The 22,493-nt window shown below is 40.9% G+C and overlaps 1 protein-coding gene across 1 annotated transcript in view; it reads left to right on the top strand.

Moving 5' to 3' along the window:
* The window catches only part of LOC112634741 (putative tetratricopeptide repeat protein 41), a 91,751-nt gene that overhangs the window by 1,203 nt on the left and 68,055 nt on the right, over positions 1-22,493 (top strand). The window contains exons 2-3 of the mRNA XM_025402500.1: positions 17,010-18,015; positions 21,699-21,879. Of these exons, the coding sequence (XP_025258285.1) occupies positions 17,196-18,015; positions 21,699-21,879 (1,001 nt within the window). The 5' untranslated portion in view covers positions 17,010-17,195. The remainder of the gene's footprint in view (positions 1-17,009; positions 18,016-21,698; positions 21,880-22,493) is intronic.

Genomic DNA, 22,493 nt, shown 5'->3' with positions numbered 1-22,493 from the left:
TCCCATATTTAGGTGTGCGGATCTTGGCTCTGTGGTTGGCGCTCACGTATTGTGGTGGTGCCTTATTTACATCTGCCCAATTTACCTACATTTGTTATTAGTAAGCAAAGAGTAGCTTACAAAGAATGCTTTATGCATGCTTCTGTGCTTTCATCTTTTTTAAAAAGAGCATACTAGGGTGTGAATTACATTCAGAGATTTCAGTTGCGTTTTTGTGTATTTTAACTCCTTTATTTTCTGTTTTTAGAGAAAAATGAGTTTCTTCACTTTTTTCCCCTCGCATTTCACAGCTCACCTTTTCCTCCAATTCTGAATAAGTAAGCAACCAGTTCTGAAACTGCAAATGCCACCTTAACTAGTGAGTGGTGGGGAGTTGGTGCTGCACCTGGAGGGAACTGAGACTGAGACATATCCTTCAAAATAGAGCCACTGCGTGTGGGTAGACATTTCTGCAGATGATGGTGGGAATTCATGAGGCAGGCAGAGCACCAGACGGTAGGCTGGCAGAAGATGGCGGGCCCTTGTCTGATCAGCTCTGTTCATTAAAGATTGGCTCTCCGGGCTGGGCGCGGTGGCTCACGCCTGTAATCCCAGCATTTTGGGAGGCCGAGGTGGGCGGATCACCTGAGGTCAGGAGTTCAAGACCAGCCTGGCCAATATGGCGAAACCCCGTCTCTACTAAAAACACAAAAATTAGCCGAGTGTGGTGGCTGGCGCCTGTAATCGCAGCTACTCGGGAGGCTGAGGCTGGAGAATCGCTTGAATCCAGGAGGTGGAGGTTGCAGTGAGCCCAGATCCTGCCACTGCACTCCAGCCTGGGCAACAAGAGCAAAAACTCCGTCTCAAAAAAAAAGATTGGCTGTCCGGCTGAGTACCTTGTAAAGAGAATATGCCGCTTACCAGCTTTGTTGTTTCTGGCTGTGGTCTCTTCACCTCTTCTGACTTTTGACCCATTACTGATCCCTAGTGCCCATCTTGGCCTAGCTCCTCCAGAACTAACACTCCGGATGGTTATTAAGTTTCTTGCCCTTGTATTGGATTCCCTTGCTTCCTAATTTTAGCTTTTCTCTATGTATTGCTGGAAACAGCTACTGTTCTTGTTGTTGTTAAGCTTCTCCTTGAGCAAAGCTAACCCCACAAGATAGCACCCCACTTTGTAGTTAAACTTGGAAGAAAAAACCAATAGGTAAAGAATGCAGTTAAGGACAGTGGAGAGCTCTCCTAGTAGGCAGGTGTAGTCCAGCAGTGGGGAGTCAGGGGGAAGGCAGACTGGGGAGACCAAGGCAAGAAAGCAGTTGGCATCAGGGAACATTAAGGAATAGAGCCAAGATCCAAGGTCAATTGGTTGGTTGGTTGATTGGTTTATTCATTCATTAACTCATTATTTCAGCAAATGTTGAGGGCCTGGTGTGTGCCAGGAATTATGCTAGGTGCTAGAAATACAGGGGTGAGTAATATAGATATGGTTTCTGTTCATACAGAACTTGTGTAAATATGTGTTTTTTTTAATTTTTAAATTTAAATTTTAAAAATAGATTTTTTTGAACCACGGTCTTGCTCTATTACCCAGGTTGGAATGCAGTGGCAGGATCATGGCTTACTGTGGGCCCGACCTTCTGGGCTCAAGCAGTCCCCATCTCAGCCTCTTGAGTAGCTGAAGCTGCAGGCACGCACCACCAACATCTGGCTAACTTAAATTTTTTTTTTTTTTGTAGGCCCGGCATGGTGCCTCATGCCTGTAATCCCAGCACTTTGGGAGGCCGAGGTGGGCTGATCACTTGAGGTCAGGAGTTCGAGACCAGCTTGGCCAACATGGTGAAACACCGTCTCTAAAAAAATACAAAAGTTAGCAAGTTGTGGTGCTAAGCACCCGTAATCCCAGCTACACAGGAGGCTGAGGCAGGAGAACTGCGTGAGCTCTGGAGGTGGAAGTTGCAGTGAGCCGAGATCATACCACTGTAACTCCAACCTGGGTGACAGCGAGACTCTGTCTCAAGGAAAAAAAAAAAAAAAAGATACTTTGAGCTCATTGTGAGCAATGTTGAGGTTTTTTTCTTTTGTAAAGATGGGGGTCTCCCTGTGTTGCCCAGGCTGGTCTCGAACTCCTGGGCTCAATCCTGCCTCAGCCTCCAAAGTGCTGGATTACAGACGTGAGCCCCTGTGCCCAGCCTTGTGCAAATATTAACAATGGATTTACATAGTAGTGTAAGTATCTTATTTAAACTGAAGTAAAGATATAAAAGAATGTCTGCAAAGGAGTACCAGGGAATTTTTTGGGGTGACAGAAATGCTCTTGATCTTGATATCAGTAGTTGTTAAAACTCATCAAACTGTACACTTTAAAAGGTTGAATTTTGTTATGTATACCTCAATTAAAGAAAACTAACAGCAACTATCATTCTAAACAACAAAACACTAAAAGCCGTTTCACTAAAAAAAAAATCAGGAACCAGATACAGATGCTTGCTATTGTCAGTAATGTCCCACACAGTTTAGGAGGATTTAACAACAAGACAAGGAAACCAAGTAATTGGCATAAATTTTAGAAAAGGTAGAGTCCTTTATTTTGAAATTCCTTCTTACTGATGACAATTGCATGTCCCAGAAATCCAGGAGACCCTAGGGTTTTTTGTTTTAAGTATAGAATGATTAATTCCAGCTCTAATAGCATATACTTAAGTTGCTGCAGTTAAAAAGCTTATAGTTGGATCTTGGAAGTGGGTGGGTGATCCGCCTTGAGTTGAGCCACTGCCCAACCCCTTAAAAAAAAGTATAGAATAATACGAGAATCTGGTAAATTATTGGCTATAAGATAAATATATAAAAATCACTAGTTTTGCTCTAATCTTTCAAAAAACACATAGAAGTGAAAATTTTAAAAAGTTTCATTCATATTAGAGACAAAACCCATAAAATGCTTAGAAATAAACTTAAGAAAGACATAGTTCCAACATGAAGAAAACTATAAAATACTGAGGAATATAAAACAAATGAAGAACTTGGGTCAGGTTCTGTAACCCTTGTATTATCTATTGTTGTATAACAAACTACCCCTAAATTTAGCAGCTTAAAACAGTAAACATTTATTCTCTTACACAATATCTGTAGGTCAGGAATCTAGAAGCACCTAACTGGGTAGTTCTGGCTCGGGTCTCTCATGAACTTGCAGTCAAGACATTGGCTAAAGCTGAAATCATCTGGAGGCTCAAGAGGAGCTGGAAGATCTGCTTCCACGATGGCTCCTTCACATGGCTGTTGGCTGGGGCCTCGGTTCATCATCACATGGACCTCTCCATACGGCTGCTTAAGTGTGCTCACAGCATGGCAGCTGGCCTCCCCTGGAGTGAGTGATCCAAGACAGAGAACAAAGCAGGAAGCACAATGACTCATAACCAATCTCAGAAATCACACACCATCATTTCGGAAACAACCCTACCCAATGAGATTACACGAGGCTGTAAATACCAGCAGCCAGAGAGCACTGGGGCCCGTTTGAAGGCTACTTATTATACCTTAGTTGCAAGGGAAGCTGGGAAAGGTTTTACATGGCATTTTCAGCTTCTCTCATGGGAGGCTCAGAATCATAAGGTGGGGGTTTCCCTCATATAAGAATGGGATTCAGATGCTGCACAGTGAAAAAGAATGATGTGTCCTCTACATATTTGAATATACAAACAGATCAATGCAACCAGTCAGGCACGGTGGCTCACAACTGTAATTCCAGCACTTTGGGAGGCCGAGGCAAGTGGATCACTTTGGGAGGCCAAGGCGGATGGATCACTTGGGGTCAGGAGTTCGAGACCAGTCTGGCCAACATGGTGAAACCCTATCTCTACTAAAATACAAAAATTAGCTGGGCTAGTGGCAGGCGCCTGTAATCCCAGCTGCTTGGGAGACTGAAGCAGGAGAATCCCTTGAACAGTTAGCTGAGATCATGCCACTGTACTCCAGCCTGGGCGACAGAGTGAGACTCCCTCTCAAAAAAAAAAAAAAAAAGTCAAGGAAAAAAATTAAAATAACCCATATGCTGTAATCAGGTATATCACTATTAGCATCTTGATGTCTTTATTAATATTTAACACATTTTAAGTTAAAAATGGGATCACACAATAATACGGTTTTATAACTATCTTTTTCACTTACCAATATATGATAAACATTTTCCACAAGATATCCAATTTGTTATTGTTAGACCTTTAATATGTTAGCAGTTTTAAAACCATTGTAAATATCACTGCAGTGAAAACCCTTAGAGGTAAATCCTTATAGACAAATAGAATAGCTTTCTAAAATTGGAATGCTTGGTAAAAATACATGATTTGTTTTACAAGGCTTTGGCTATACACTGACAGTTTGCTCCTAGGAAAGTTGCACAAACTTACATTCTCATCAATTTACATTTTAAGCGTAAGAATTTTTTTTTTTTTTTTTTTTTTTTTTTTTTTTTTTTTTGAGGCAGGGTCTCACTCTGTTGCCCGGGCTGGAGTGCAGTGGCATAATCTTGGCTCAATGCAGCCTCCGCCTCCTGGGTTCAAGCAGTTTTTCCATCTCAGCCTCTTGAGTAGCTGGCACTACAGGCATGCACCACCATGCCTGGCTAATTTTTGTATTCTTTGGTAGACACGGGGTTTTGCCATGTTAGCCAGGCTATAAGAAGCTTTTGAAAAAAGAAAAAATACAACTTGGGGCTGTCAGGGATAAAATTACTAAAATGATACTAAAAGGATTGTGGGGTGGAGGTGAGGTGGGATTTGAGTATAGAAATTTCTAAGCCTTAAAATGTTGCAAGAAATTCCTGAAAAAGGTCAGAGGCATTTTTGACCAGTTAATAGATTTTTCTTATAACTTTTTGTTATAAAGAGCTACAATAAATACAGTGATATTACTGAGGCTGCTTTATCATGAAATATGAATTCAGACATTTGCACTAGAAATAATATTAACAGCAATAATAGAAATAGCAAACTTTTATTGAGGACTTTGTGTAGACCTTGCAGATTCTAAAATGTATATTAGGCCTGGCGCAGTGGCTCATGCCTGTAATCTCAGCACTTTGGGAGGCCGAGGAGGGTGGATCATGAGGTCAGGAGTTCAAGAGCAGCCTGACCAACATGGTGAAACCCCATCTCTACTAAAAATACAAAAATTAGCCAGGTGTGCCAGGTGTGGTGGCACGCGCCTGTAATCCCAGCTACTCAGGAGGCTGAGGCAGGAGAATTACTTGAATCCAGGAGGCAGAGGTTGCAGTAAGCCAAGATCACGTCACTGCACTCCAGCCTGGGTGACAGAGTGAGACTCTGTCTCAAAAAATAAAAAATAAAATAAAATGTATATTAAAGAGTGATAGCTTGATTGAGAAATCTGTTGGGAAGGATATTTCTTAATGAGAAGTCTACCTTCACAGTGTTAAAAGAAAAAATTTTAGGGGGGGGGCGGAGCAAGATGGCCGAATAGGAGCAGCTCCAGTCTTCAACTCCCAGCGCCAGCGACACAGAAGACCGGTGATTTCGGCATTTTCAACTGAAGTACTGGGTTCATCTCACTGGGGAGTGCCGGACGATCGGTACTGGTCAGCTGCTGCAGCCCGACCAGCGAGAGCTGAAGCAGGGCGAGGCATTGCCTCACCTGAGAAGCCCAAGGGGGAAGGGAATCCCTTTTCCTAGCCAGGGGAACTGAGACACACAACACCTGGAGAATCGGGTAACTCCCACCCCAATACTGCGCTTTGAGCAAACAGGCACACCAGGAGATCATATCCCACACCTGGCCGGGAGGGTCCCACACCCACGGAGCCTCCCTCATTGCTATTACAGCAGTCTGTGATCTACCGGCAAGGCAGCAGCGAGGCTGGGGGAGGGGCGTCCGCCATTGCTGAGGCTTAAGTAGGTAAACAAAGCTGCTGGGAAGCTCGAACTGGGTGGAGCTCACAGCAGCTCAAGGAAACCTGCCTGTCTCTGTAGACTCCACCTCTGGGGGCAGGGCACAGAAAACAATAACAAAGCAGCAGAAAGCTCTGCAGACGCAAACGACTCTGTCTGACAGCTTTGAAGAGAGCAGTGGATCTCCCAACACGGAGGTTGAGATCTGAGAAGGGACAGACTGCCTGCACAAGCGGGTCCCTGACCCCTGAGTAGCCTAACTGGGAGACATCCCCCACTAGGGGCAGTCTGACACCCCACACCTCACAGGGTGGAGTACACCCCTGAGAGGAAGCTTCCAAAGCAAGAATCAGACAGGTACACTTGCTGTTCAGAAATATTCTATCTTCTGCAGCCTCTGCTGCTGTTACCCAGGCAAACAGGGTCTGGAGTGGACCTCAAGCAATCTCCAACAGACCTACAGCTGAGGGTCCTGACTGTTAGAAGGAAAACTATCAAACAGGAAGGACACCTACACCAAAACCCCATCAGTACATCACCATCATCAAAGACCAGAGGCAGATAAAACCACAAAGATGGGGAAAAAGCAGGGCAGAAAAGCTGGAAATTCAAAAAACAAGAGCGCATCTCCCCCGGCAAAGGAGCGCAGCTCATCGCCAGCAACGGATCAAAGCTGGACGGAGAATGACTTTGACGAGATGAGAGAAGAAGGCTTCAGTCCATCAAATTTCTCAGAGCTAAAGGAGGAATTACGTACCCAGCGCAAAGAAACTAAAAATCTTGAAAAAAAAGTGGAAGAATTGACGGCTAGACTAATTAATGCAGAGAAGGTCATAAACGAAATGAAAGAGATGAAAACCATGACACGAGAAATACGTGACAAATGCACAAGCTTCAGTAACCGACTCGATCAACTGGAAGAAAGAGTATCAGCAATTGAGGATCAAATGAATGAAATGAAGCGAGAAGAGAAACCAAAAGAAAAAAAGAAGAAAAAGAAATGAACAAAGCCTGCAAGAAGTATGGGATTATGTAAAAAGACCAAATCTACGTCTGATTGGGGTGCCTGAAAGTGAGGGGGAAAATGGAACCAAGTTGGAAAACACTCTTCAGGATATCATCCAGGAGAACTTCCCCAACCTAGTAGGGCAGGCCAACATTCAAATCCAGGAAATACAGAGAACGCCACAAAGATACTCCTCGAGAAGAGCAACTCCAAGACACATAATTGCCAGATTCACCAAAGTTGAAATGAAGGAAAAAATCTTAAGGGCAGCCAGAGAGAAAGGTCGGGTTACCCACAAAGGGAAGCCCATCAGACTCACAGCAGATCTCTCGGCAGAAACTCTCCAAGCCAGAAGAGAGTGGGGGCCAATATTCAACATTCTTAAAGAAAAGAATTTTAAACCCAGAATTTCATATCCAGCCAAACTAAGTTTCATAAGTGAAGGAGAAATAAAATCCTTTACAGATAAGCAAATGCTTAGAGATTTTGTCACCACTAGGCCTGCCTTACAAGAGACCCTGAAGGAAGCACTCAACATGGAAAGGAACAACCGGTACCAGCCATCTCAAAAACATGCCAAAATGTAAAGACCATCGAGGCTAGGAAGAAACTGCATCAACTAATGAGCAAAATAACCAGTTAATATCATAATGGCAGGATCAAGTTCACACATAACAATCTTAACCTTAAATGTAAATGGACTAAATGCTCCAATTAAGAGACACAGACTGGCAAACTGGATAAAGAGTCAAGACCCATCAGTCTGCTGTATTCAGGAGACCCATCTCACACGCAGAGACATACATAGGCTCAAAATAAAGGGATGGAGGAAGATTTACCAAGCAAATGGAGAACAAAAAAAAGCGGGGGTTGCAATACTAGTCTCTGATAAAACAGACTTTAAACCATCAAAGATCAAAAGAGACAAAGAAGGCCATTACATAATGGTAAAGGGATCAATTCAACAGGAAGAGCTAACTATCCTAAATATATATGCACCCAATACAGGAGCACCCAGATTCATAAAGCAAGTCCTTAGAGACTTACAAAGAGACTTAGACTCCCATACAATAATAATGGGAGACTTCAACACTCCATTGTCAACATTAGACAGATCAACGAGACAGAAAGTTAACAAGGATATCCAGGAATTGAACTCATCTCTGCAGCAAGCAGACCTAATAGACATCTATAGAACTCTCCACCCCAAATCAACAGAATATACATTCTTCTCAGCACCACATCGTACTTATTCCAAAATTGACCACGTAATTGGAAGTAAAGCACTCCTCAGCAAATGTACAAGAACAGAAATGATAACAAACTGTCTCTCAGACCACAGTGCAATCAAACTAGAACTCAGGACTAAGAAACTCAATCAAAACCGCTCAACTACATGGAAACTGAACAACCTGCTCCTGAATGACTACTGGGTACATAACGAAATGAAGGCAGAAATAAAGATGTTCTTTGAAACCAATGAGAACAAAGATACAACATACCAGAATCTCTGGGACACATTTAAAGCAGTGTGTAGAGGGAAATTTATAGCACTAAATGCCCACAAGAGAAAGCAGGAAAGATCTAAAATTGACACTCTAACATCGCAATTAAAAGAACTAGAGAAGCAAGAGCAAACACATTCGAAAGCTAGCAGAAGGCTAGAAATAACTAAGATCAGAGCAGAACTGAAGGAGATAGAGACACAAAAAACCCTCCAAAAAATCAGTGAATCCAGGAGTTGGTTTTTTGAAAAGATCAACAAAATTGACAGACCACTAGCAAGACTAATAAAGAAGAAAAGAGAGAAGAATCAAATCGACGCAATTAAAAATGAAAAAGGGGATATCACCACCGACCCCACAGAAATACAAACTACCATCAGAGAATACTATAAACACCTCTACGCAAATAAACTGGAAAATCTAGAAGAAATGGATAATTTCCTGGACACTTACACTCTTCCAAGACTAAACCAGGAAGAAGTTGAATCCCTGAATAGACCAATAGCAGGCTCTGAAATTGAGGCAACAATTAATAGCCTACCAACCAAAAAAAGTCCAGGACCAGATGGATTCACAGCTGAATTCTACCAGAGGTACAAGGAGGAGTTGGTACCATTCCTTCTGAAACTATTCCAATCAATAGAAAAAGAGGGAATCCTCCCTAACTCATTTTATGAGGCCAACATCATCCTGATACCAAAGCCTGGCAGAGATACAACAAAAAAAGAGAATTTTAGACCAATATCCCTGATGAACATCGATGCAAAAATCCTCAATAAAATACTGGCAAACCGGATTCAGCAACACATCAAAAAGCTTATCCACCATGATCAAGTGGGCTTCATCCCTGGGATGCAAGGCTGGTTCAACATTCGCAAATCAATAAACATAATCCAGCATATAAACAGAACCAAAGACAAGAACCACATGATTATCTCAATAGATGCAGAAAAGGCTTTTGACAAAATTCAACAGCCCTTCATGCTAAAAACGCTCAATAAATTCGGTATTGATGGAACGTACCTCAAAATAATAAGAGCTATTTATGACAAACCCACAGCCAATATCATACTGAATGGGCAAAAACTGGAAAAATTCCCTTTGAAAACTGGTACAAGACAGGGATGCCCTCTCTCACCACTCCTATTCAACATAGTGTTGGAAGTTCTGGCTAGGGCAATCAGGCAAGAGAAAGAAATCAAGGGTATTCAGTTAGGAAAAGAAGAAGTCAAATTGTCCCTCTTTGCAGATGACATGATTGTATATTTAGAAAACCCCATTGTCTCAGCCCAAAATCTCCTTAAGCTGATAAGCAACTTCAGCAAAGTCTCAGGATACAAAATTAATGTGCAAAAATCACAAGCATTCTTATACACTAGTAACAGACAAACAGAGAGCCAAATCATGAATGAACTTTCATTCACAATTGCTTCAAAGAGAATAAAATACTTAGGAATCCAACTTACAAGGGATGTAAAGGACCTCTTCAAGGAGAACTACAAACCACTGCTCAGTGAAATAAAAGAGGACACAAACAAATGGAAGAACATACCATGCTCATGGATAGGAAGAATCAATATCGTGAAAATGGCCATACTGCCCAAGGTAATTTATAGATTCAATGCCATCCCCATCAAGCTACCAATGAGTTTCTTCACAGAATTGGAAAAAACTGCTTTAAAGTTCATATGGAACCAAAAAAGAGCCCGCATCTCCAAGACAATCCTAAGTCAAAAGAACAAAGCTGGAGGCATCACGCTACCTGACTTCAAACTATACTACAAGGCTACAGTAACCAAAACAGCATGGTACTGGTACCAAAACAGAGATATAGACCAATGGAACAGAACAGAGTCCTCAGAAATAATACCACACATCTACAGCCATCTGATCTTTGACAAACCTGAGAGAAACAAGAAATGGGGAAAGGATTCCCTATTTAATAAATGGTGCTGGGAAAATTGGCTAGCCATAAGTAGAAAGCTGAAACTGGATCCTTTCCTTACTCCTTATACAAAAATTAATTCAAGATGGATTAGAGACTTAAATGTTAGACCTAATACCATAAAAATCCTAGAGGAAAACCTAGGTAGTACCATTCAGGACATAGGCATGGGCAAAGACTTCATGTCTAAAACACCAAAAGCAACGGCAGCAAAAGCCAAAATTGACAAATGGGATCTCATTAAACTAAAGAGCTTCTGCACAGCAAAAGAAACTACCATCAGAGTGAACAGGCAACCTACAGAATGGGAGAAAATTTTTGCAATCTACTCATCTGACAAAGGGCTAATATCCAGAACCTACAAAGAACTCCAACAAATTTACAAGAAAAAAACAAACAACCCCATCAAAAAGTGGGCAAAGGATATGAATAGACATTTCTCAAAAGAAGACATTCATACAGCCAACAAACACATGAAAAAATGCTCATCATCACTGGCCATCAGAGAAATGCAAATCAAAACCACAATGAGATACCATCTCACACCAGTTAGAATGGCGATCATTCAAAAGTCAGGAAACAACAGGTGCTGGAGAGGATGTGGAGAAATAGGAACACTTTTACACTGTTGGTGGGATTGTAAACTAGTTCAACCATTATGGAAAACAGTATGGCGATTCCTCAAGGATCTAGAACTAGATGTACCATATGACCCAGCCATCCCATTACTGGGTATATACCCAAAGGATTATAAATTATGCTGCTATAAAGACACATGCACACGTATGTTTATTGCAGCACTATTCACAATAGCAAAGACTTGGAATCAACCCAAATGTCCATCAGTGACAGATTGGATTAAGAAAATGTGGCATATATACACCATGGAATACTATGCAGCCATAAAAAAGGATGAGTTTGTGTCCTTTGTAGGGACATGGATGCAGCTGGAATCCATCATTCTTAGCAAACTATCACAAGAACAGAAAACCAAACACCGCATGTTCTCACTCATAGGTGGGAACTGAACAATGAGATCACTTGGACTCGGGAAGGGGAACATCACACACCGGGGCCTATCATGGGGAGGGGGGCGGGGGGAGGGATTGCATTGGGAGTTATACCTGATGTAAATGACGAGTTGATGGGTGCAGCACACCAACAAGGCACAAGTATACATATGTAACAAACCTGCACGTTATGCACATGTACCCTACAACTTACAGTATAATAGTAATAAATAAATTTAAAAAAAAAAAAAAAAAAAAAAGAAAAAATTTTAAAAGACAAAGGCTTATGAGGTGCTTATTATACAAGGCCTCATTTATTCCCATCTTAGGGGTAAGGTCAGTATTCCAGATTTACAGCTGCAGAAACTGTGTCAGAGTCAGACCCTGAGGCAAGATTTATATGACTCTGAAGCCCATGCTCAACCTCTGGGAGTGTACCCAACAAAGTAGGAGGTGCCACTCTGATGCCAGTTACTGCTATCAGGTGGGCCAGCGGCAAAATATTAAATAACATTGACTTCCTCGTGCAAAAGTTGAACCCTTTCAATTCTGTTTCAGTCTTACTGATTATGGGAAGAGAAAGTCAGCTTGGTACATGTCCGTCTAAGAACACGTTCATCTCTCCCTTTCTAATAAAAAGAACTGTATCTAACTAGAATTTAATTACATTGTTTTCTTTTTAATGCATTTATATTTATTTATTTAGAGACAGGGCCTCGCTGTGCCACCCAGGCTGGAGCCCAGTGGTTCCATCATACCTTACAGCAGCCTGGACACCCCTGGGCTCAAGCAGTCCGCCCTCTTTGGCCTTCCAAACTGTTGGGATTACAGGAGTGAGCCATGACTCCTGGCCTTAATGCATTTATTTTTACAGCTACTGTCTATTTGTGCCATATATATGTTTTTTCCTCCACTTACAGTAATAATGAAATATTTATAGTAATTTTTTTTTTTTGAAATGGAGTCTCGCTCTGTTGCCCAGGCTGGAGTGCAGTGGCGCGATCTCAGCTCACTCCTTCTGCCTCCTGGGTTCAAGCAATTCTCCTGTCTCAGCCTCCCGAGTAGCTGGGACTACAGGTGTGTGCCACCACGCCCGGCTAATTTTTTTTGTATTTTTAGTAGAGATGGGGTTTCACCATATTGGCCTGGCTGCTCTTGAACTCCTGACCTCGTGATGCACCTGCCTCGGCCTCCCAAAGTGCTGAGATTATAGACGTGAGCCATCACGCCCGGTTGGCATAATTTTTTTTTTTATTTGAATTGTTTTAAAGCAAAATACACCAGGCATGGTGGATACCACTTTGGGAGGTTGAAGCAGGAGGATCTCTTGAGGCTAGGAGTTCAAGACCAGCCTAAGAAACTTAGTGAGACCTTGTCTTTAAAAAACCTTAGCCAGTCACAGTGGCAGGTACCTGTAGTGTCAGCTATTTGAGAGACAGAGGCAGGAGGATTGCATGAGTCCAAGAGTTTGAGGTTCACTGAGCAATGATAATGCCACTGCACTCCAGCCTGAGTGACAGAGCGAGACTCTGTCTCAAAAACCAGAAAAATAAAAACGCACGCCGTATTTTTCTGTGTTTTCTGTCTACTCAAAAATAACTGCTTTTTTCATTTAGGTTTCTGTTTTCTGTTTTTAATTTATTCTTGCAAAAACTGGGAATTTTTTTTTTATCAGCAATTGTGAAGCAGAGTATGGAGATGACTATTTTTTAATTTGTTTTTATTATAAAATAACTGTAATTTATAGCAATTTTGATTAGAGAAGCAGTTTTGCCATAATATGAGTATTCTAAGACAGCTGCCATGTTGTTTTTCTTTCCTTTTGTTCGTTGTGTGCATTCATTTTTAATAATAATTATTAACGTTTATTGAGCATTTGTTTCTAAGCACTGTTCTAAGCATTTTGCATCTAATAACTTCTTTAATCTTCTCAACCACTCTGCGATATAGGTAATGTTATCCCTATTTTACAGATGAGGAAACTGAAGCACAGTGGATTTAAGAAACTGACTGTAAGGACTTGAATCCAGGGAATTGGTCTGAGCTTGGACGTTCAATCTCTATACTATGCTGTCTCCCATATTTACCAGTGTTCTATTCACATTGCTATTATTATGGTCTATAACTACTTTTTTTCTTTTTTCACTTTAACATTTTCCTCTTGCTATGTAGTTCCTGGATTTTTAAAAATAATCAACTTTATTTTGATGTAACTTACATTACATAAAATGCACCCATTTAAAGTGTTCAACTGATAAACTTTGATGAATATCTACACCTGTGTAACCACCACTATAATTAGGATATAGAACATTTCCATCATTCCAAAGAGTTTCCTTGTGCTCCTTTCCATTTGTAGTATTTCCTCCCCAAACCTTCTCCAGCTAACAAATGAGCTGCCTTCTGTCATTCTAATTTTTTTTACTTTCTCTTTGACCTATGAATTATTTTTATATTCATTATCATGTAATGTAATGTCACTCTCTATTCCTAGTAGTAGTCCTTATTCTGCAGTCTGCTTTTTTCTGAATAATAATATAGGCCCTCTAGTTTACTTTTAAATAGTGTTTGCATGGTATATCTTTTTCCAACCTTTTACTTTTATTTTGTCTATCTCTTTATATTTAGAGTAGATTTATTCTAGGCAGCATGTAGTGGGGTGTTGCTTTTTAAATCTTATCTCCTAATCTCTCCCTTTAAGGGAGGGATTTACATCTAGTTTAATTATTGATGTTATGGGATTTCAATCTGCCATCTTGCTATTTGTTCTCTATTTGTTCCATCTGGTTATTTTTCTCTTTCTTGGCATTCTTTTGCACTAATTCCAATTGAGCTCTCCTATTGGCTTATTAGTTATGTTTCTTCTTAAAATTTGAATTAGTTGCTCCAGGGTTTACAGTGTGTACCCCCTTTTTTTTTCCCCTGAGACGGAGTCTTGGTCTGCCACCCAGGCTGGAGTGCAGTGGTGCCATCATGGGTCACTGAAAACTCTGCCTCCTGGGTTCAAGCAATTCTCCTGCCTCAGCCTCCTGAGTAGCTGGGATTACAGGTGTGCACCACCACACCCAGCTAATTTTTGTATTTTTAGTAGAGACGGGGTTTCACCATGTTGGCCAGGCTTGTCTCGAACTTCTGACCTTGTGATCCACCCGCCTCGACCTCCCAAAGTGCTGGGATTACAGGCGTGAGCTACTGCACCTAGCTTCTGAAGAACTTCTTTTAACATTTCTTATTGCACAGGCCTTCTGGAAGTCAATTTACTCAGTTTTGTTTGTCTGAAAAAGTCTTCAGTTTTCCTTCATTTTTATAGACATTTCACCTGATATATAATTCTGGGTTGACTATTTTTTTTATCCCAGTTGGTACTTTAAAGAATTCACTTGGCTAGGTGCAGTGGCTCACACCTGTAATCTCAACACTTTGGAGACTGAGGTGGGAGGATTTCTTGAAGCCAAGAGTTTGAGACTAGCCTGGGCAACAAAGTGAGACCCTGTCACTACAAAAAAAAAAAAAAAAAAAAAAATTACAAAACAAAGAATTCACTCAATTATCTTTGTTTATCTGTGTGATGTGTCTAGGTGTTTTATTATTTTTTTCTTTTTATCTTTTTTTTGTATTTATACTGCTTGGGTTTATCTGACTTTCTTGGATTTGTGGTTTTATATCTTTCATTATTTTTGAACATTCAAGCCTTTCCCTTCCTCGCCTAACTATGTCTTCTGCCTCATTACCTCTTTTCTCCTTCCAGTACTTCAGTTATATCTATTTGGAGTAGATGAAGTTGTTCCCATAGTTCTTGGGTGTTTGGTGTTTCTTTTCCTCTCTCCTTGTTTTCCTCTTTGCGTTTTAGTTTGGATTTCTGTTGTCCCATCTTCACGTCTTCTGATTCTTTCTTCTGCTGTGTTAAGTTTTCTAGAAAGCCTGATGAAGGAATTCATCTCTGATACCATGTTTTTTCTTTCGAATGTTTTCATTTGAGTCTTTCTCATAGTTTTCATCTCTTTGCTGAAACTTTACATCTATTTACACATGTTTTACATATTTTCCACTAGTTTTTTTTTTTTTTTTAAATGGAGTTTTGCTCTTATTGCCCAGGCTGGAGTGCGATGGTGCGATCTTGGCTCACTGCAGCTTCCACTTCCTGGGTTCATGTGATTCTCCTGCCTCAACCTCCCTAGTAGCTGGGATTACAGGCATGTGCCACCTCACCCAGCTAATTTTGTATTTTTAGTAGAGACGGGTTTCACCATGTTGGCCAGGCTGGTCTCAGACTCCTGGGATTATAGGTGTAAGCCACCACGCCCGGCCCTCCACTAGCTTTTTTTAACCTATTATTCATAGCTATTTAAAATTCATCTGAAGTTTCCATTATTTGACACATCTCTGAGTGTGGTTCTGTTTATATATCTATTGATAAAGGATTGGTAGTGAGTAAAATAGGAATGACTTTTGTCACAGGGGAATAGGAGAAGGTAGAATCTGCAAGGGCCAGTAATCTATCTTGAGCCTTCTACATGGCTGGTGAGGTGTCTATTGATAAAACTCCCCTAGTGTCTATTCTGCCATCTTTCAGAATTTTTTTTTTTTGTAAAATAGTGTGAGATTGTGGTTTAAATTACTCTTTTCTAAATTGCCACCTATTTATTACAGTATTGCTTATTGCGTAGGTGTTTCCCACCCACCAATTTTATAGTGTCTGCATGACCTAGGGTCTTATCTTTATACTATGGTGGCATCATACTGTATGTGTTCTGGAGTAAGACTGACCCACGTTTAGATCCTGGCTCTCCACTTCCTAGCTAACTGACTTTGGATGTCCTGTTTATCCTGTCTGCACTTGTGTTTCTTCATTCATAAAGTAGAGTGGTAATCCTGGCTATCATAGGATTGTCAGAGCAATACCATGCAAAGGGTTAACACTTTTTAAAAAGGTACTGCATTGTTATATTGTTGTCAGGTGATCCTGATGAAAAATTGCTCCATAATGTGATATGTTTTTCCACAACTGAGAGCAATAAACATAACCAAAGAAGAGCAATATTTGGCATGGAAAAGAGTTGTATCAAGAAAAACCTCATACAACTAGGTTGTTACCATTTTTTTTTTTTTCTGAGCTCTTGCAAGCATAGCTATGACATTGTTGGAGGGTGTATGTTTTTCCATTAGCTCAGTGGAATTTAATTCATGGAGATGAGTGGAATGTTGTATGAGCCTGCGCAATATAAGACTAAGAAAATTCCCTGAACTTTCCCAGGTTTTTAGATCCAGACTTCCTTGCCTCTCAGCTGCCAGCTGCTTTCAGTCCAGGGCCTTTGTTCCTCCTGTCCTAACTTCATCTTCAGACCTGCTTTCATTCTTGCTTCTGGTCACAGTCATAGGTCTTCCTTGGCTTGTTCTGCTCTTAAAGACATTGAGCTCCTTTTCTGGGTTTGTTTTCTATTTCACACTATCAGCAAGTGCCCTTGTATAACTTCCAAATTCATAGGGGACCGAAGTAGCAGCTGGCCGCAGGGACACTGAGAAGGTAGACTGGGAGGCTGGGGGAAAAAGAGGGAGGCCTCTGGCCTGTGCCCACTTGCCTTCTGGTTCAGCAAAAGCTTTGGAAATACAGGGGAGACGTGCACTGCCTGTAATCCTAAAATGAATGTTTTTTTTCTTTTTCAGTCCTAACTTAAACTGGATTGTTTTTCAACTCTGATCTGTCCCTTGGTTGGCATCTCTCACCTTCCAATACTGATAAGAAACAATTTTCAAGAAAGATTTCCACCTGTTCATAGCAAACATAATTGGGAAGAAGATTAGAAGCAGTGGGGGTTGGTGGCTGTGCTAGGATGAAAATTGTGATATTTTATGCATAGTGTTGTCCCCAAGCAAAGAGAAATGAGCCAGAAGACAAATGAGAATGTACAAAGGTATACCCAATTCCTTCAAAAGCCCCAGAAACCCATTCAGCCTTACATCTGCTCGACTCTGAATGATTTTCAAGAAGAGAGAGACTTTTTGGCAAACAACATCTTCCCTCAGCTTAATGAACTCTGCAATTCCCGGGGCACATATTTCAAAGCCGTGGACCTGAGTTGGTCAGAATTAAAGGCCCCAAAATCCTTACCCACCCACCTGTTTAGACAGTATTCTTGTCTTCGGTCCCAACATCTGAAGCTCTGCCTTGACTATGTGAACAGCTGCTTTCCCTTTTTCATCTGCATGCTGGGTCAGACGTATGGAGACTTCCTCCCCGACTACTCACATTTCATGACCTCCAAAGTGACTCGCTTGTCAAGCTTATCCAAAGTAGAACAGAATCTCTATGTTGCTGCAAAAAACGGTTATCCTTGGGTTCTGGAGAACCCCAACTGCAGTCTGACGGAGTTTGAGATAATCCAAGCAGCATTTCTGAATGAATCTCAATTTCAGTATTTTTACTTTAGGACTGGAACCACACTGCTGAAGGCTTCAGATGATGAGGAAAAGGGAGAGAGTCTGCCCTCGAGTTCTTCAACGAACGAAGAGGAAAAATTGAGGATTGGAAAGCTTAAGGCCAAGATTATTAGTAAAGGGCTCCCTGTGAGATTTTATAGTGGTCTCCACGAGTTGGGTGAGCTGGTTTTCAAGGACTGGTCAGTTGTGATAGAAAAACTTCACCCAGCCACTTTAATGATTGAAAATATAGGTTAGTAAATATAGAGATAACTAAGTCCATTATCAACATAAAGGTAATGTTTTTATAGGTCTTCCTTGTGAAAGGAATTTTTAAATGATTGCAAATATTTCTTAAGCATTTAAAAATTATTATTGTGTTCTTGTGACGTATATTTCTCCACTTTGAAGATTTTTGCAGCTGAAAATAAGAGCAAGTAATGAGTCAGTCATGGAAGATTGTTTAGGGGGTCAAGGAGCTCAGAGAATACCCAAAGTATCTGGCATTTAACAAGTGACTCTAGAGCAGTGGTTCTCAACCAGGGCCGATTTTGCTCCCTCAAGGGACATTTGGCCATGTCTGAAAACACTTTCGGTTGTCACAATTGGGGGAGAGGTACTAGCATCTAACGGGGAGAGGCCAGCGATACTGACAAGCATCCTATAGTGCACAGGACGGCCCCCATAACAAAGAATTACCCAAAATTCAGAAATACTGAGCTAAGAGGAAGAGAATCAACTTTTATTAATTTTCTGGTGCTTTGGTTATGTTATTACATTTAATCTTCAAGGTTTAACCCTGCAAGGTAGGTGTTATATTATAATTCTGATTCTACTGATGAGCAAATGAAAGCTGCTGTGTAGCAGTGAAATGACTTACCAATGTCACATAACTAGTGAGGGACCAATCCAAGATTTGAACTCAGGTCCCTCTGACTCTAAAATCTATGCCTGCTCTTTTTCACCTCTTTTATTAGAATGTGACTCATGGATTGGCAGCCTCAGCATCACCTAATAGCTTGTTAGAAAGGTAGAATCTTGAGCTCCATTCCAGGTCAACTGAATTAAAATTTGCAGTTTAACAAGATGACTAGGAGCTTCACGTGTACATTAAAGTTTGAGAAGCATTGCCTGACATTATATTGCCTCTGAATGAAATGATTACCATTATTTTTGGAAATAGTGTCCTGTGGACATGTACCAGATTAAAAAGGGAAAAGTCTGTCACCTAGACACACTTCAGGAGGGATCTGTGATGATTTTATGAAAAATAGGCTATATGAAAATTATGTGAAATTGAATGAAAAATAGAATGTTTATATGCCTATGTGTGTCCTGGGGGTAGGCAGATGGCCTGTATCTTTGATTAGATTCTCAAAAGGCTTTAATGACCCCAAAAGATTATGATTTACTGATGAAAGGGCCCAATTAACATGGGGATGGAAAATGGTGGCAGATGGTACATTTTCAAATGCTTTCAGGGACCAGGCACACAATAGTCCTTGTAATGTGATAGGGAGCAGATGGATCTGTACTGAACAGGAGAGTCATTTGAATTCAGTGTGGGTGGTGGTGGTGAAGACAAACCTCTGCAGGCTACACAAAACTGCCTGGAAGCCAAATCACCTGGACCCTGGAAAAAGAACATTGTATCAGTCCCAACTCTTTTGGTTGCAAGTGACTCAAACTGATTTTAACAAAGAGGGAATTTATTAGCTTATATAACTAAAAAGCCCAGGATTAAGTCTGATTCAGCTCAGGCTTCATTCAGTTGCTCAAATGATGGTACCAGACCCTCGTCTCTGACTGCTTCTTAACCTGGCCCTGCTGTCCTGATGTTAGCTCAGCTCCTTGGCTTCTCTATCATGAAGGAAGAGGAAGATGGGCCATAGCAGCTCCAGGTTCAAGTCCAGCAGAAATGGCTCAAAGTCCTAGCATTCCTAACATTGAGTCTTTCTGGCCCTGGTTAGCCCGACTTGGGCCATATACTTGCATTTGATTCAGTCACTGGGTACCAAGGGAATGTGATGCTCTGATTGGCTAATCCTGGGTCACAAGCCGCCTCTGGAGCTGGAAGTGGAGTTAGCTTCCTTGGACTAATGTGAACTGGGAGTTGGGATGGGTGGATCCCCTATGATAATCTAGGGCTGTTACTGAAACTAGGGTAGGGTGGTTGGATGTTGAGCAGCTAAAAAGAACCCATATATTTATGACAGGCTTGGGGTTTTAGAATCTGACAGACAGGTCATTGGATCTTGTATTTTTCCGCTCCTAGCTATGTGACCTTGAGTGCATTACGTAGTATTGGTAAACCATAGTTTTTTCTTCTGTAAAATGGTTAACATTAACCACTTTGAGAGTAATTATGTAAACTGGTAAAAACAGCACCGGACACATATCAGGCACAGAGTTAATAACTAGTGAGAATGAATAACAACAAATGCAAGTGACTCAAACTGATTTTAACAAAGAGGGAATTTATTAGCTTATATAACTAAAAAGCCCAGGATTAAGTCTGATTCAGCTCAGGCAAATGGGTTAAATAAGAATATATACATTTGGTTAAAGTCAGAAATGTGGTTAATATTAATATTCTTTTACTAATCTCAACCTAAACTGCATCTATTGATTGATATTCACTAATGTGTTTAAGAATATAGCCTTTCTGTGTTTTGGAGTTAAGGTCATATTATTTCTCCATAGTATTCTCCTTAGTCTTTGATTTTGGATATTACTGAAAGGTTAGCTTGTTTTAGACGTATTCTTGAATGTATATATGTGTTCTAAATGTCTGAATTAGAAGGCATGGAATGGATGGATTATTTTAAAAATAATCCTTCCTTCCTTTAGAAGGAAGTCTTGAATTCTTTATCTTTTGGATCTTCAATGCTCTTTAATCACCTAGGTAGCTCCAAAATCTCATAGTCCACAGTTAGGGTAGTGATAGGCCATTTGGGCAGCTGGTAGTTATTGTAAGACAATGTAGAACTATTAGTTTACACTCTTGACCCTGAAGATCCCTGAGACTATTGGATGAGGCTCAGGGTTAGTGCAAGAGGACTGTTAGACTGTGAGGTCATCCAAATTCTGTCTAAGATCTTGAAACTTGAAGCTAACCTTGGACAGCCTGTGGATCCTCTCGGTCTATTCTGGTCCTGTCTGAGCCGTGGGGCAGCCCTGTTAACTATGAAGGTACAATGTGAGTGTTTTGGGAACTTATCAGACTAAACTATTTGGTGTTCCTTTTCCTGCATGTGTTGATAACAGCCTTTACTCCTAAAACAAACAAACAAACAAACATAGGGAATATGGGTGTCTCCAGAGATAGGAGGGCATTTTGGGAGCCCAGAACACCCTGACTTTTATTAGGCAATGAATTTAGAATTGCAGTAAATTAAAACTGGAAGAAACTTCAGAAATTTTCCATTGTCTGGCCCCTCCCCCTTATTTTACCAGAGAGTTTAAAAAACTTGCCCAATGGCAGAGCTGCAGCTGTACCCATGGTTGTTATCCTTATTAGGGCATTTGTCCTAAAAATATACCCTACTCCCTCAACCTCTGTCATAGATAGACACACATACATACCTCACAAGACTGAATTAGATAACTTCCTACTTAGCTAACAGTTTGAAAAAATGACCTGCATTATATAGCAAGCCTAATTTTTTTGCCCTTGTCATTCTGAGGTCATGAAATAACTTGGAATCCTAAGTAGGATTCTGTGTACAAATAACAGAAGAAAGGTTCAATTATTTTCCTGTAGTTTTCTTTCATTAGTGTATTGAATGGGCTGTGAAATATGGAATATTTCACAAATAGAAAGAAGGTGATATAGATACAGAAAGATGCCTTCCTGGGCATTTGTAATAACACGTGGAATCGAAAATGTTAAACTACAAATCCAAGTTATTAAAACTTATCTTTTTTACTATCAAGACTACAAGCACAGCTTTGAACGTTTCTATCACGAAGAGTTTACTGAGAAGTGCAAGCAGATGTTTGTTATTTCCAAGGAGTCAGACAGGACCTTTGAAATCCTGGAAAAATTTGCCTTAAAGGATGTGGAACTTGATTTTAACAATGTGGCAGCAGGTTCCAGTTTAGATTCTGTCCCTAGGTAAGATGTTAAGAGATCCCAAGCTCAGGCAGAACAGCCTGACTCTGGTAAATGCAATCCCCCAAACTTGGAATGCCTTTTCTAACTTTCCCCATTCTATGCTCATCCCTTCGAGCAAGAGAGACCCCCTGAAAGCCACCCCAGGGTTAGAATTTTCTTATCAGATATCACTCTGCACTTGCAAAGCTTTTCTGGTATTTCACAGTTTCCTTCAGTGTCCTCAAGAAGATTAGACACTTCCAGAGTGTAGGAACCACCTTCTTTTTTCTCCCATACAACAAAGGTGGTCTAAGTAATTTTTGAGAATGGTGCAGTGACTTTAAAGAGAAGAAACTAGGCCAGGCGCGGTGGCTCATGCCTGTAATCCCAGCACTTTGGGAGGACGAGGCAGGCGGATCACGAATTCAGGAGATTGAGACCATCCTGGCTAATACGATGAAACCCCGTCTCTACTAAAAATTAGCCGGGCGTGGTGGCGGGCACCTGTAGTCCCAGCTACTCCGGAGGCTGAGGTGGGAGAATGGTGTGAACCCGGGAGGCGGAGCTTGCAGTGAGCCGAGAGTGCACCACTGCACTCCAGCCTGGGCAACAGAGCGAGACTCCATCTCAAAAAA

This window comes from Theropithecus gelada, chromosome 11 (assembly GCF_003255815.1).
Source record: "Theropithecus gelada isolate Dixy chromosome 11, Tgel_1.0, whole genome shotgun sequence".
Lineage (NCBI taxonomy): Eukaryota > Metazoa > Chordata > Mammalia > Primates > Cercopithecidae > Theropithecus > Theropithecus gelada.
Note: the sequence above shows the minus strand (reverse complement) of the source record. Positions and strands in the feature narration are given on the sequence as shown.